This window comes from Pinus tabuliformis, chromosome 7, assembly GCF_031772625.1.
Source record: "Pinus tabuliformis cultivar Carrire ecotype Pingquan chromosome 7, CPIR1, whole genome shotgun sequence".
NCBI lineage: Eukaryota > Viridiplantae > Streptophyta > Pinopsida > Pinales > Pinaceae > Pinus > Pinus tabuliformis.
This window is the reverse complement of record NC_142293.1, coordinates 2,048,279,236-2,048,294,647: the sequence shown is the minus strand read 5'-3', so window position 1 is coordinate 2,048,294,647 and position 15,412 is coordinate 2,048,279,236. Positions and strand designations below refer to the sequence as shown.

The following is a 15,412-nucleotide window of genomic DNA, read 5'->3' as shown; positions in this document are numbered from 1 at the left end:
ATAATAAATAATATAAAAAATTACCAATTTATAACTAATTTATAACTAAATCTTTTTTTATTAAATTTAAAACTAATTTAATAACGACTAAATATTAAAGACTATTTCTAGATCCGGATGCATCCTTGCTATTTATTCCTTAAGATCAATTGTTTTTTTCACCTGTGTCGTGAGGATGAACCACATTAGTTGGTTCGAAATGTCGACCAAATCCTCATGATGTGATTAATCCAAAAGACATTATTATTCCTCCAAGTTGTCATGTTGATGTGGAAATTTGATTTACTTAATTTGACTAAGGCTAAAGTCAAATTGATCCTTTCTTGCTACAATTTCTAACAATTTGTTGGACAGTTTCAACAAAGAATGAATAAAAATTTATAACATAAATTATATACAACAATTTTTTTTTCAAAAAATATCACTGCCTTCGTTTAGGAATCATCTTCAAAAGGGTATTCTTGGTTTTTCAATTTATTTAAACAATAGATTAAAATCGTAAGCGATCATGTGTTTTCAAAATGCAATTAAAGTATTACTTCACCAACTTGGAAAAGTAATAAAAAATATAATTTTTCATTTAAAAAAAAAATTAATATGAAAAACTTATTTCTCTCCGCATAGATCATGCTTGCACATCTTAAAAGGTGTGTGTATGTTTGTGTAGTATCACTTAGTCTAAAATGTGTAATTTTTAATATATATATATATATATATATATATATAATATATATATATATATATATATATATATATATATATATATATATATATATATATATATATATATATCTGGAAAATTGACAGATTATATGACACTAATTGTTTTTGCAAAAAATAGCATTATGACTTGTTGTAGTGGCTGCAACACCCTCCAAACTTTTGGCCTACATTCAATTTTGGAGCCTTCCTTGGTTTCTCCTTGATGATTTAAAATTCACGGGCTCATCCCATGAGCTCATGTCAAGTCTTTACACCCTCTTTGCTTGACCATTCACCGGTCATCTTTTAGCATGTTGGTTGCAATGTCATGCTTGTAGTCTTGTTCTGGCTATTTTCAAGGTTTGTCTTCATGTGTACAAGTTGTGTTCACTATATAAGCATTTGTCGCACTCACACACAAATTTGTATGAAACGTCGCACAAGCGTCGTCACGGTCATTTAACGATCTATCTCAAGTGAGCTCATGTCAAGTCTTTACACCCTCTTTGCTTGACCATTCACCGGTCGTCTTTTAGCATGTTGGTTGCAACATCATGCTTGCATTCTTGTTTTGGCTATTTTCAAGTTTTTTCTTCATGTGTACAAGTTGTGTTCACTATATAAGCATCTGTCGCACTCACACACAAATTTGTATGAAACGTCGCACAAGCGTCATCACGGTCATCTAACTATGAAACGTCGCACAAGCGTCATCACGGTCATCTAACGATCTATCTCAAGTGTCACACTTGTCACTCGCACCCGTTAGTTAGTCACACTGAGCATGTTGTCTAGTTGGTTTGAGGTGTCTTGTTGTCGAGTCATGTTGAGTGTGTGTTCGGAAGGTCATTTATACACGAGTTCAATCACTCACACACTTAACCATTTTGTCGAATATCTATCGACTGGAGAACCCTCCATCAGTCGGACCTCCACTGAGCTGCGCTACACAGTCTCAGCCCTCAGTGACCAAGCATTGTTGCCCAAAACTGCGTAGATATTGAGGTTGCCTCCCAGGCAGTCTACACTATGCATTCATGGAATCAACCTGGCTAATTGTCACCCAGAACAATGCAAAATTTTCCCAAGAAACTATCTCAATATGCACTTCCTGCAAGCCTATCCATCAAGCCTCCCACTGGTCAACCAGAGAATTTGACTGGGTAGTGACCCTGAGCTTCACTCCTCCCAAAAATTACACAAAATTTGTCAGCCTACCTACCTGCATTGACTGAAGAAATAGCACAGAAAAGAGGGACAGACACCTGTTTCTGGTCAGTATACTGGCTCTAGAAATGGCGTAGTTTTGTCAAGAAATCCCCCTGCCAGCTGGCCTGCCACTCCTCCTGAAAATTGCATAGTTTTCTTGGACTGTCCACCAGCTGCATGACACCCCACTCAGTCCAGAAACTACACAGACATGCCCTGCATGACTGCCTCCCAGATATGTGCAGTTTTGGCCAGCAAGCTCATGCAACCCAATCCCGACCTCCTCTAAAAATCTACACAATTTTCACTACCAGTGCCTCCTGCTGCCAGCACTGCCTTTCTTGGACTGCTCAACCTAGCCTCTCAGTGACCTCTATAGGTTTTAACCCCGTATAGAAATTACCTGCATACAAATTCTAAAACACATATACACAGAGATTTTCCCCTAGATCCCAAATATGGGACTACCAGCTTGATTTTTCATTATATTCCTTTCAATGTTACAATACAATTTATACATGCCGAAGCATCCAATAACATGGACCGAAAACCATCGCGTCCAAAACCATGGACCGAAAACCATAGATAGGTTCGCCCAACCTAATATAACACAACCCAACATTCTCCCACTTGTTGTCTTCTTTCCATAGGGGGCCACAGCAGAGCTTAGTCATTTTTCCAGCCTTGAAATTCCCATTGTTTCTCTACACCAGGAGAACTTCTCAGAGCTCACATATTTTGTCAATGCATCTGTAGTATTCTTCAAAGTGTCCACCTTTACGAGCAACACCTTTTTGTCTTCTATCATATCCCTCACAAAGTGATACTGAACATCAATGTGCTTTGTCTTTGAATGGTAAGCATGGTTCTTTGCAAAGAAAATTGCACTTTGGCTTTCACAGTCTATCCTTATAGCTCCCTGTACTAACCCCATACTTGAACACAATCTCTGCAACCAACTGCTTCCTTGCTTGCATGAGTGGCTACCATGTATTCTGCCTTTGTAGTTGATAGTGCCACTACAGATTGTTTCTTACTCATCCAACTGACTGCACCTCCAAATAGGTTAAACACATACCCACTTGTAGATCTTCTCTGATCCAGATCTCCAACCCAGTTTGCATCAGCAAATCCATGAATATCCAACACTCTGTCCAATCTTGGTCTTCCTTGGTAGCACAAACCATAATCACTAGTGCCACGTGAATACCTAAAAACCCGCTTCACTGATGTCCAATTCTCCTTCCCTGGTTTTGACATAAACCTGCTCAATACTCCCACTGCATGTGCAATGTATGGTCTAGTACAGACCATTGCATACATCAGGCTACCGACTGCACTTGCATATGGAACATGGGACATATCCTCCTCCTCTTCTTGTGTCTTGGGACACTGTTCAACAGATAACTTTACACCACAGGAATAGGAACCTTCACCGGTTTACTATCCTACATATTAAACCTCTACAGTATTGCCTCGACATACTTCCTTTGGTTTCACCAGAGCTTCCTCTTTTCTTGATCTCTTTTAATTTCCATGCCCAAAATATAGTTTGCAGCACCAAGATCTTTCATGTTGAATTTGGAGGACAATTGGGTCTTCAAATCCTGGATAATTTCTTTGTCATTTCCAACCAGAAACATATCATCCACATACAAGACCAGATAAATAACACGGTCACCAATTAATTTAAAACACACACAGTGATCTGCTTTGCTTCTAGTGAAGCCAAGTCCCCGTATAAATGTATGTCTATTGCGAACCAATATTGCGTAGTTCGTCAAGCGGGCTGCAAAACCAAATTTACTTGAAAATTGGGAAGAGGTGATTGTTGTGGAAAAGGACCTACATGCGATTGGAATTATCAAGGATGAAAAACTAGCAAAAGACTCCAAATATGTGAGAAGGAAGCCCTAGGCTGCTACGAGTAAGGGGAAAGACAAGGAAGAAAGTGACATTTAAACCCTTACTCGTCTTGTCAAGAACTTGACAACAAAGGTATCTGAGCTAAAGCAATGAACGATCGAGACATTTTATAGCAACCAGCCTCCCAGACAACAGAAGAGGAGCATGTCATCAAGTAGCAACAACTTCCCGTCCAAAACTGCGCAGAGCTCTAGCTCAATGTTCCAGATGGAAATGTGCACGAACTCCAAGTTTTTCTCATTCCATGAGGACTGCCACCTGGAAGGAACTTGCTTGGAATGGAAATGAGTTGTGGACTCAGTGTGCAATAGTTTGAGAAATGTGGTAAACAATGTGTAGTGTCAACTAGAAGACGAAGATGATGAAGAATATGCTACATATGATGAGGCACCATATACTAGGTAGGTGATCAACATGTATCAATGCTCACACGCAACACAAAAAACAAACACTGAGAAGCAACCCCCAAACAAAATGGTCGATACAATCTCAGAAGTCAAGGGGATCCCCCTACTATTGGGGAGATGCAAGAAAATCTTGAATTGTTGAGGAAGGTTGATCCACCAACCATCCCAAAGTATAAAGCACAAAGCAAGCCCCGGAAGATAGCTACAAACAAGAGTACGTCCATGAGCATTAAACTTCAGAAGACTCCACTCGATAGTACAAACACAAGTCTAACCCTGGACACCTCAGTGAGTTTACCCACTCTTGACTATAATATTGTGGAAGATATGAAGAAAAATCGTGTAAAAATATCTTTGTTCGAGTTAGCTAAGCTAAGGGTCAGTGAGATATTCTACTGCGTGCATTAGGGAAAACATCAGCAGACAACATAGCCTCTACTAGCAAGGGAGCAAGCACATCTCCCTGTTCACTCACAATTGTGCTGAACAGACTCTGGATGGAAGAAGAAAATTTGGTTTTCCCTCCATTATTACTCTCATTTGAATCTATTTGGTTGACTCTAGCGCATCGGCTAACGTCATGCCACTCTCCATTGCCAAGAGAATCAATTTGCAATGGAGCAAGACATCTATGCAGATCATGCAACTAGATCGAACATGCATACCAGCCATTGGTGAACTCATGATGTGATCATCCGATTATCTCATGATGTCTGAGTTCACCAATGCATCAACATTTTCATTGTGGACATATTGGAAACATATGGCTTATTGCTTAGCAGATACTGGTCCATCAAGTTGAATGGATACTTTGCCACATGCTACTCACACTTATAGCTTCCGTACTAGGGCAAAAGCAACCAGATCTAGGTGTTATCCGAGAGATACATGAAACATAATGTCACTCCCATCAATGGTGAGAATGAACCGTTGTCTTTCGCGTAGCTCATGTTCAGAAATTGCCCCTTGGAAACACAATTGGGGTGTTATCTCACACAACTAGCTCCAACCCCACTAAACACACAGTTGGGCCTCCTTCCTTGCCCAACTGATGGGAATGAAACATGTATAATACATTGTAACACTAGTAGCATTAGGAGTAGTAGTACTAGCGCATCGAGCAGTCCATGTACAAATGAAATGTGGACCATGTATTTTGATGGATCAAAGACACATGATGGCTTTAGAGCCAGGTGTGTCTTGATAGACCCAAAGCACAGGAAACACTTGATCTCAAGCCACTTGGAATTCGAGTGCACAAACAAAACTGTTGAATATGAAGCACTCATATTGGGCTTGCACAAAGTCATTAGCTTCAATGTTGCTACACTCAAAGTGATAGGTGATTCAAAAATCATCGTACCATAGGTACATAACAGCGTACATTATTTTTCACCTCATTTCAAAATTTATCAACAAGAGGTATGGCAACTGATCTCTAACTTCCAAGCTTTCAATATCATTGTTGTGCCAAGAATGCATAATGCAACTGTCAATGTCTTAGCTAACGCAACTGCTAGGATGACACCGCTTAGGGATAGGTTTACTGTTGAAATTTTGTATAAGCCTTCTATCCATGATAACATAACTAATCTATGTGTATTTTACAATGATCAACAAATACTACACTTCATGGCCAATGCCGATGTCTTCAAGGATGCAATGATTGACGAAGATAAGCACGATCAGTCTTTGCAAGCCATAGCTAATGACAAGAAATGCAACCTCATACCCCAGGGTGTGGTATCTCTCAAAATGTTCTATGACTTGGAGAACTACTTTCAAGGGCCAAGGAACATAAAAACCCATAGTTCCACCATGACGCATGAACATATCAACTTGGGAACGGAACAAGATCTAAAGTTTTCGAATCTCAGTACGTGTTGCACATTGCAGGAGCGGCAATCATTTTTCCACTTTTTCAAATAGTAACAATATGTGTTTTCATGGACATACGATGATCTAAAAACATACGACACACAAATAATCCAACATGTGATTTTGATCAAAGAAGGGGTCAAGCCATTTCAACAAAATCTGAGAAAAGTACATCCGTCACTTCAACCCCTCATACAGAAAAAACTGACTAAGTTGTTGGATGCAGGGATCATTTACAGGATTCGTCATTCTACATGGGTTTCTAAGTTAGTTCATGTACGTAAGAAGTCAGGGGATATCCACTTATGTGTTGATTTTCGAAACTTGAATCGCGCGTCAAATAGAGACAACTATCCCATGTTGTCAATGAAACATATTTTACAGACAATATCTGGAGCGGAAATGGTTTCCTTGCTCGATGGTTTTTGAGGATAAAACTAGGTTCTAGTAGCAGAACCTGATAGACTAAAAAATACCTTTCGTACCAAGTGTTGTACATTCTCTTATAGGAGAATGCCGTTTGGGCTTGTGAACACAGGCGCAACGTTTCAGAGCACCATGGAAATCACTTTCCATGGACTTATCAGATAAAGCATAGTGATGTACCTTGATGACATGATTGTCTTTTCCAGAAAATGGTCAGACCACATATGCCATCTGAAGAAGATATTCAAGCGATGCCAAAAATACGGGATATGTTTGAATCCCAAGAAAAACATATTTGCAGTGTCTGAGGGGAACCTCCTTGGGCACATCATTGCCAGAAGTGGGATCAAGGTTGATCCAGATCGAGTTTGGATGATCACACAGATTCCTAACCTAACTAATAAGAAAGTCATGCAGTCCTTCTTGGGAAAGATAAACTTCCTGCAGAAGTTCATCTCAGATTATGCATAGATAGTGAAACCTATGCAAGACATGATCAAGAAGGATGCAGTCTACAGTTGGGGTAACAAGGAAAATAATACATTCACTCATATCAAGTAGGATATAGCAGATGTGCCTTCAATTTACAACCCAAACTTTAATAATGATTTCTTGATATACACCTTTGCCTCCGACAATTCACTTGTTGCAGTACTCACTTAGAAGGATGACCTGAACGAAAAACGTCCCATCTCCTTCATGAGTGCAAGCATGCAGGGACCTGAACTCACCCTCTATCAAAAAGCAATAATATGCAATATACAAGGTGGTGAAACACTTCAAACTGTACTTGTTGAAGAACCATTGCATAGTCTTTGTGCCACACCCAACAGTATGATCTTTTCTTGTACATCAAGAGCTGGGTAAAATACATGCAAACTGGATAAGAAGATTGCAAGAGTATGATCTTGACATCAAACCAATTCACATTGTCAAGGGTCATGGCCTCCACAGACTTGCAGCCAAAGTAATCCATGCAAAGCAGGAAGAAGAAGAGCTCACTGGTTGGGAGCAAGAAATCGAGATGTACGATGTAGAGCAAGCATCACCCACTTCATACGGAAACTCTTGGTATGATGATGTGTGCTAGTACCTTGAGAATGGCACCATACCCTCTAATTTCTCCATGAGACAAAAGAGGTCACTTCACCTCAAATAGTTACCTTATCTATTGGTGCACGAAGTGTTGTATAGAAAGCACAATGATGAAGGGACAAGATTCATAGAAGGTCTTGCATTATTTTCATGGAATACGAGTCAGGGGCCACTTTGTGGGAAATATCATTATGGGCTGACCGTGTAACACCCAAACCCTCTCTGAGAACTTCGCCATGCTTCCTGGTTTATGGGAAAGAAGCCATCATTCTGCCAAACATCTACTTGCCTATGCTCCAATTGTCCCAAGAATCCCAAGGCAAGCCTTGTCTGCTAGTTCAGTGTAGGATGGATACACTTCACAAGTTGCAGGAAGAAAGGATGAAAGCAAAAGAAAAATTCACATTCCACCAAAACTATATCAAGAGATGGTTCGACAAGAAGTCTGCATGGAATACTAACTTCGACGTGGATGACTTAGCCTTGAAATGTGATAAGCCCCATGAAGACAAAGGAAAACATATGAAGTTCTAATCCCTATGGATTGGTCCATACACTGTCTAGGAAAAGATTGGCCCACACACGTACCGTTTGCAATCACTTGATGAGAGGATTGAAAACCTTCTTGTCAACGACCAAGACTTAAAGCACTATTTTCAGTAAGTCGGGTTCGCGTCGTGCACCATGTACATAGTCTGTTTACTGCTTGTTGTCTTTTCGCTTTGCTTTGCTATTTTTTCTTTGCTTTGTTTTGTTTGCTTAATATCATGCTATTTTTTGTTTGCTTAATGGCTCCAACGCCCCACTATTGGGGTTAGTGATGTATGGTGTACGAATGTGTCTTGGAAATTTTACTTAATTTAGAAGTCTGTTAACATGCTAGCACATTTTCACACATGTATTGTATTCATTTGTAAGATTATTCTTTGGATGCTTGTAATGCATTTTGCTTTAACCCATACTAAGATAGTTGAACTATTTTGGTTGTTTTAGTGCATATGTTGTTGGAAATGTGTTGTATCAATTGTTAACATTGTCTTGCCCGAGTGGACTACTCTGTTGAACACTTGACAGGTTCATCCTTATAAACTTTTTATAATGACCGTCGCACTTGTGTGGACTATTCCGTTGGGTGTTGTACGTGCTATCTGTTCACTTTGTGTTTGTGACTGCCACATTCATTTGAACAACTTCGCCAGAAGCTGCACAAGTCCTGTTGTGTTGTGTGTTTCTAACTGAGTTGGGACTATTCCCTTTCGACTTGAGACTCACTCTTACCCTCTCCCTCTTAGTGAAAGAACTTAGACACGAGTTACACTAAGCACTCTCCAGGCACACGAACCTTGTTGTTTGAAGACTAAGTATACCACTCTCATGTGCTGACAAGCAAGAGCTAAGGCATATGTTTAAGATAATTGCAACCGTGCCATCATACTAGATGGGACTCCTACAGTAAATGGTGTGAGGTCTAGTTGGGGCTTCATACCGGGGAGATCCCCTAAATGTTGGCAGATCCAGCACCATCAACAGGACAACAACATAGTTCTTCACAAATTGTCTTTCTACTCGGAATCAAAATTCACAACATATATGAATATTGAGGGCTTCAATTCTAAAAATTTTGAAATTTTAAAGCTATATTTGTCCCAAAAGAGTAACCCATCTTCATGCATTCCCCCAAAGTAGTTTCTTTCTTCTTATCTTGCATCAATTGCAACACTGATATCATTGAATGTTGTTGAGCATATGGAGAATGTAATTTTGTTCCTTGTTTTTCAAGTTGAATAAAATATGATTTTTCCTTCAAAAAAATCTCTTATACTTGACGTCTAGGATCATTTGTGCTTATTTTTTCCCGTATTTATGGTGATAGGCATATTTATTTTGGAATAGGGCTTCCAAAATTTTAATTTAACTGTCAATGATTATTTGGTGGATGGTATGGATTTCACTTTATAGAATATTCTAGAATATTCTTAAAATGCCATATGATCCTGTGTCATATGAATGTGAGTGATGGTTTTTTGGCATGTGGTATAGTAAGGGTATTAGCTGGTGGTATTGTAAGAAAGCCTATTTCAAGTGGAATGAATCTCAATGGTAAAGGGGAGATTGTAACAAAGTTTGTTTAAAGTAGAATGAATCTCCATTATGAATTGTAAAAAATCTTGTTTAATGTGGAATGAATCTCCATGGTAAAGGGGAGATTGTAACAAAGTCGGTTTAAAGTGGAATGAATCTCCATGATAAAGGGAAGATATGTGGATATCTATTGAAGTATCTCAAGCTGCTTGCCCATCATTTATTCCCGTGCTGCTTGCCCATCATTTATTCCCCTAAAAATTTTGGCTCGTTATAAATTAAGATTATATCTAACATTATTCCTTTCAATAATCATCTACCTGATCTAAGGCATCATCAATTTCTTTCTATTTTTGAGAATCTAAGCAACATAAGAACCCTATAAAGAAGAAAGAAGGGGAGAAATAAGAAAGAAAAAACCTAATAAGGAAAGTCTAAAAGAAATGAATATTTGCATCTTATTAATAATTTTGTTGCATATTTTTTAAATGTTTATATGTTTAATATATATTAATTATTTTTATTATTAAATTATATGTTTAATGTATATTAATTATTTTTATTATCAAATTATATATTTAATGTATATTAATTGTTTTTATTATTAATATAATTAAGTTGATTTTTATTTTTTTTTGTGAATATAAAATTTATTTATAATTAATAATAATTTAAACTAAAATTATAATTTAGTTCATTTTTAAATATTATTATTATTAATTTCACCCCTTTAAAATTATTTAAATTTATTTTAAAATAAATAGGTATTTTGATGTAACTTTTTTTAACCTTTTATTTATATTACTGTGTTATTTACTTTATCTCTTCTTTATTTATTATCATTTTATCTCTTATCTATCTTTAGGATCATTCGTGCTTATTTTTTCTTCAATCTCTAAAGCAAAGCAACGAGCTTCACATTTATGCTTAGTTTTTCCTCGTGCTTCCCCCAGATTGTTTATAATGAAGAAATCACAAATATGTTATGTGTATTGCTTCAATTAATACGCATGCACAGGCTCTCTGGAAGTTGGATGAACATAGTCAGAAGGGAAGAATCATGCTCCACCACTGCAAGTTTTCCAATCCTTTCAGCAAGTTCTAGTGAGATTTCACAGGTGGGCTTTTGAGTGGGATAAGTGATGTCGAAAATCTTGACAACTCCATCATGCTTTTCTCAGAGAATTTGAGATCAAATTTGATCTAAAATCTACTTGCTGTACAATCTGCTTTCAATAACAAGTCGTTTCAATAACCACCAATAACTAATAGAATCTGTTTCAAGAAAAACGAAATGGACCTAAGGGGAAGTGAAGGTTGGAAATTGCATTTAAAAGATGCTCCTCTGAAAAACTCAAAACTCTTGTTGTTGTAAACATCATCGCAACATTTAGCTACAGAATCCTGACTTCTACACCATGCCTTTAGGTACAAAATCCTGACTTCTTAAAAGAAATGAGATTTAGTAATTTATTTAAAGATAGAAAAGCTATATGTTTTCCTGGTAGCTGTTATGACAATCAAGTTCTCAAGATGGGGCAAGATAAAATTTGTGAACTATGATTACTTAAAGTTAAAGCTTGTTTGAATTGTTAAAGATGTGTGTTAATTAACTTTTCTTGTTCCTTTAAATTAGATCATAGTATCAATTTTTATGTTGGTTATGACAAGTTTTAAAAGTGAAAGATAGACTTTTCTACTCTTACTCGGAAATAGTGGTATAAAAACTAAAAAACATAACAAATACAAAATTCTTCTTGCATTTAGTACCAGAAGAGTGTCACACATTCATATAGATGTAAAGGATATTGAATATAATTGTTTTTTAAAGATAGAATAATAAACTATAATCATAAACACATTTCCAAAACACCACTCATGAGTAGATATAACTGTATTGTTTACATTTACATGCAATCAATTATAAAACATTTATATGCAATCAACAACAAAGATTTATGTACAAAGAAGCATATAACCACTACTTTGTTGCAATAGACTAAGATGTGGAAGAACTTTGACCTTCACAAATGTTGTTGATAGTAGCACTTGTACTACCCAACAAATTTGTTAGATTTGATTGGAATTTGGGAATGGAAGTAGTGCTCAAAAAAGTGTCTTTGATGTTTTGCAATGTGCCTAGGATGCCCATCATTGTAGGTCGTCCTTGAGGAGATTCATTTGTGCAAAGCAAACCCACATTTATCAGTCCACTGAGACAATTGAGATCTTTATCTTCTTCAATGCATATACTAGTCCTCGTTAATAAACTCATGTCCACCACTTCTTGTACTTGGTTTGGAAAACTACTACCCACCCATTTGTGCAATGTCATTCCTTCTACAAACATGTCATGGGTGGGCTTCTTTCTAGTGAGCATTTCCAATAGCACTATTCCATAGCTATAAACATCGCCTTTGGTTGTAACTTGTCCTCCCACTCCATATTCTGCATTCATAGATCCTCATCTTAAGTTTTTTAATTTAATTGAAAATGTTTAGTAAACATAAGAAAATCATAAGATTGCTTCATATGGGATATAGTTTAAATAATACCTGGAGGAATGTACCCGGTAGATCCTTTGAGTGCATTTGTGGAAGTGAGAGCTCCATCTTCATTATTTGCAAAACATATAGTAGCAATGCCAAAGTCTATTAAATATGCAGTCATATCTTCACCCAACAACACATTGTTGGGTTTCAAATCACAATGAATCACTTGAACAAAGCAATGATGATGGAGATATGTCATGCCTTGGGCGATATCTATTGTTATATTCAACCTTTGAATCAAATTCAAACAACTTTGTTCTCTATCATCAGGATATAACCACTTTTCTAGGCTTCCTTTTGGCATTAATGGAAATATCAAAGCTTTGATTTGGAGATCTGAATAGCAAGTTATGACCCGAATCAAATTCCGGTGTCTAACTGTACCCAAGACTTTGCATTCTCTATCAAAACTCTTTTGAGCCCCTTCATTTTGTAGATTGAGAAGCTTGACAGCAACCATTGTGCCATCATTCAAAATCCCTTTGTACACTTTTCCAAAACTACCAATTCCTAACAAGTTTGCATCACTAAATTCATTTGTTGCAATGACGAGCTCTGCATAGGAGATTCTTCGATGCCCCTCATTCAATGATGGACCAGTCTTTCTCTGAATATTTCTCCTACAATTCTTTCTCCACAATATTGCAAGAAACAAACACAATACAACAATTGCTACAACAACAACCGGTATGATAACTCTTTTGAGATTCAAAACACTTTTATGTTTATGAGCATGGCACGGTGGTAGATTTACCCAAGGTCCACATAGACCAAGATTTCCCATAAATGCTGTGGCGCCAATCTTTTTGAAAACTCTTTTTTTAGGGACTTCCCCTGACAACTTGTTAAAAGAAAAATTCAAGTGGAGCATTGTGAGATTTGCTAGTGATATAGGTATTCCACCTGACAAATTGTTGGAGGAGAGATCTAGGTCTTGAAGACTTAGAAGTTCATTGATTGACACTGGAATTGGACCTTCAAGTGCATTGTAAGAAAGATTCAGATATGCTACTTCTTTGCAGCTTCCGACGATACTTGGAATATAGCCAGTTATTTGATTTGCCGAAATATCTATGGCTTGAAGCTTATCGAACTTTCCTAGTTCTAAAGGTACATGGCCGCTTAATAAATTGTTTGACAAGTTGAAATAGAAGGCTAAATTTGCAAGGCCTGCAAGCTCTTCAGGTATGTGCCCACTAAGCTTGTTGTATGATAGATCTAGCAGTAGTAAGTTCACACATTTCCCTAAAATTGCAGGTATGTTATGATTAAGATCTAAATATCTTAATTGTTGGAGGTTAGCAATAGAATCAGGGATTTTTCCAGACAAATTATTTCCAAAAATATACAAGAGACCTAAACCCTTTAGCTGCCCAATTTCCATTGGGATGTTCCCTTGTAAATTATTGGAATCCATATATAACCTCTCCAACTTCTGAAGCATAATAACTGAAGATGGGATTGACCCTGTAAAAGAATTACCTCCTAAACTAAGGAAGGTTAAGCTACTTAAATTTCCAATAGCATGAGGTATTTCTCCAGCTAATTCGTTGATACTCAAGTTTAAGAAATTGAGTTTTGTAGAGAGATGGCCTATAGAAAACGGCAATTGCCCAGTGAAGCTATTATCAGACAAGTCTACGTGTTGTAGATCGGAACAGTTACTAAGAGCGGTAAGAATCGGGCATCTCGTGGTGTTGCCGCTAATAAGGTAATTGCCGTCCAAGAAAAGCCGCTCGAGATGTGTCAATTTACCCAACTCCATAGGCACTATTCCATTGAGCTGGTTGTCGTCTAAGGCAACCGTTTGTAACTTGGTACAATTGAAGAGGGATGAAGGAACGCTGCCACTTAGCTGATTACCACCCAGAAAGAGGTGCTTTAACTGGGCGGTCTTCTTGGTACACAACTCCGACGGAATGTGGCCAACTAATTGGTTACCACTTATATCCAATGCTTCAAGATTGGTGCAGTTGGACAACGAAGACGGAATGCGTCCCGTCAGATGGTTATCAAACAGATAAAGAAGGATGAGCTGGCTTAGCATACCCAATTCGGAAGGGACACTGCCGTGAAGGTTGTTGCCACCTAAATCTAAGTACTGCAAAGAGGATATGTTTCCCAAGCAGTCCGGGATTGTTCCCGTCAAATTGTTAACTCCCAAGGCCATGGTCGGTCAGTAGCTTCGGGAGAACACATAGTTGTGGGGGAATGTTTCCTGTCAGATTGTTATAGGAGAGAGTCAAGTTCCGTAAACTGTGGCAGCTACCGAGAGTGGGCGGAATGGAACCCTGGAGTTGATTCCGAGACAGGCGAAGCATCTTTAAGCGAGAGAGGGTTCCCAATTGATAGGGAATTTGACCGTGGAAACTGTTATTGCGAAGGCTGAGTACTCTAAGAAAGGAGAGATTGGCGAGAAGGGGAGAGATTGTACCTTCTAATGCCATGCTTGAAAGATTGAGGGAAACGACTCTCTGTCTGCGCCTGCTGCATATGATGCCCCTCCACTGGCAGAATGAAACGTTTGGCATCCAAGAGGTGGCTAAGGAGTGGGAGGGATCATATGTGATTGCAGACTTGAATGCAAGCAGAGCGTGTTGATCGGAAGCATTGGTGAGACGAGGAGGATGGTGAGGGAAATGGGCGATGGGTGTGGAAAAGACAAAAGGAGGATTGAGAAAGAGAATGAAAGAAAGGGCGGCGAGGAGAAGCATTCTGGTAATCTGCATCTCTTGCGTGACAGAAAGAATGGTTTCTGATGAGAAAATGGAGTTTGGTAATGTAGTAGCTATATAGCTGCTGCTGCATTCTTTTCGAGATGTTCCGGTCGGTTAATTTTCCGAAAAGAAGAGCGCACTTACATAAATTAAGGCCAAAATTTGAAGTTTGACCTTTCCACAGAAGTAAGAAAAGAATATCACATTTCAATAAAATTAGCATTAGTTGCATACCCCTGGCGTAACGCAAAAGGCAAATTAAAGCTTTCTTCTATTTGAAGTTTGAATAAATTGAATAAATATTACTTCAATGTACGGCAAAATAAATTGGAAAAAATCTAACACACCCTAAAATAAATAAAAAAGTCAATAAAATTAATCATAAATCTCTCCTTGCCTCTCAGTAAACGAAAGTAAA

The 15,412-nt window shown here is 37.9% G+C and overlaps 1 protein-coding gene across 1 annotated transcript; it reads right to left on the bottom strand.

Moving 5' to 3' along the window:
* Positions 1-11,662: 11,662 nt before the first annotated feature.
* Positions 11,663-14,960, bottom strand: LOC149256741 (uncharacterized). Its single transcript, XM_089457498.1, has 2 exons — positions 12,281-14,960; positions 11,663-12,173 (listed from the first exon to the last, which is right to left on the bottom strand). The coding sequence occupies exons 1-2, from the start codon at positions 14,445-14,447 to the stop codon at positions 11,725-11,727; spliced, it is 2,616 nt and encodes an 871-aa protein (XP_089313624.1). The 5' UTR covers positions 14,448-14,960; the 3' UTR covers positions 11,663-11,724.
* Positions 14,961-15,412: the final 452 nt, after the last annotated feature.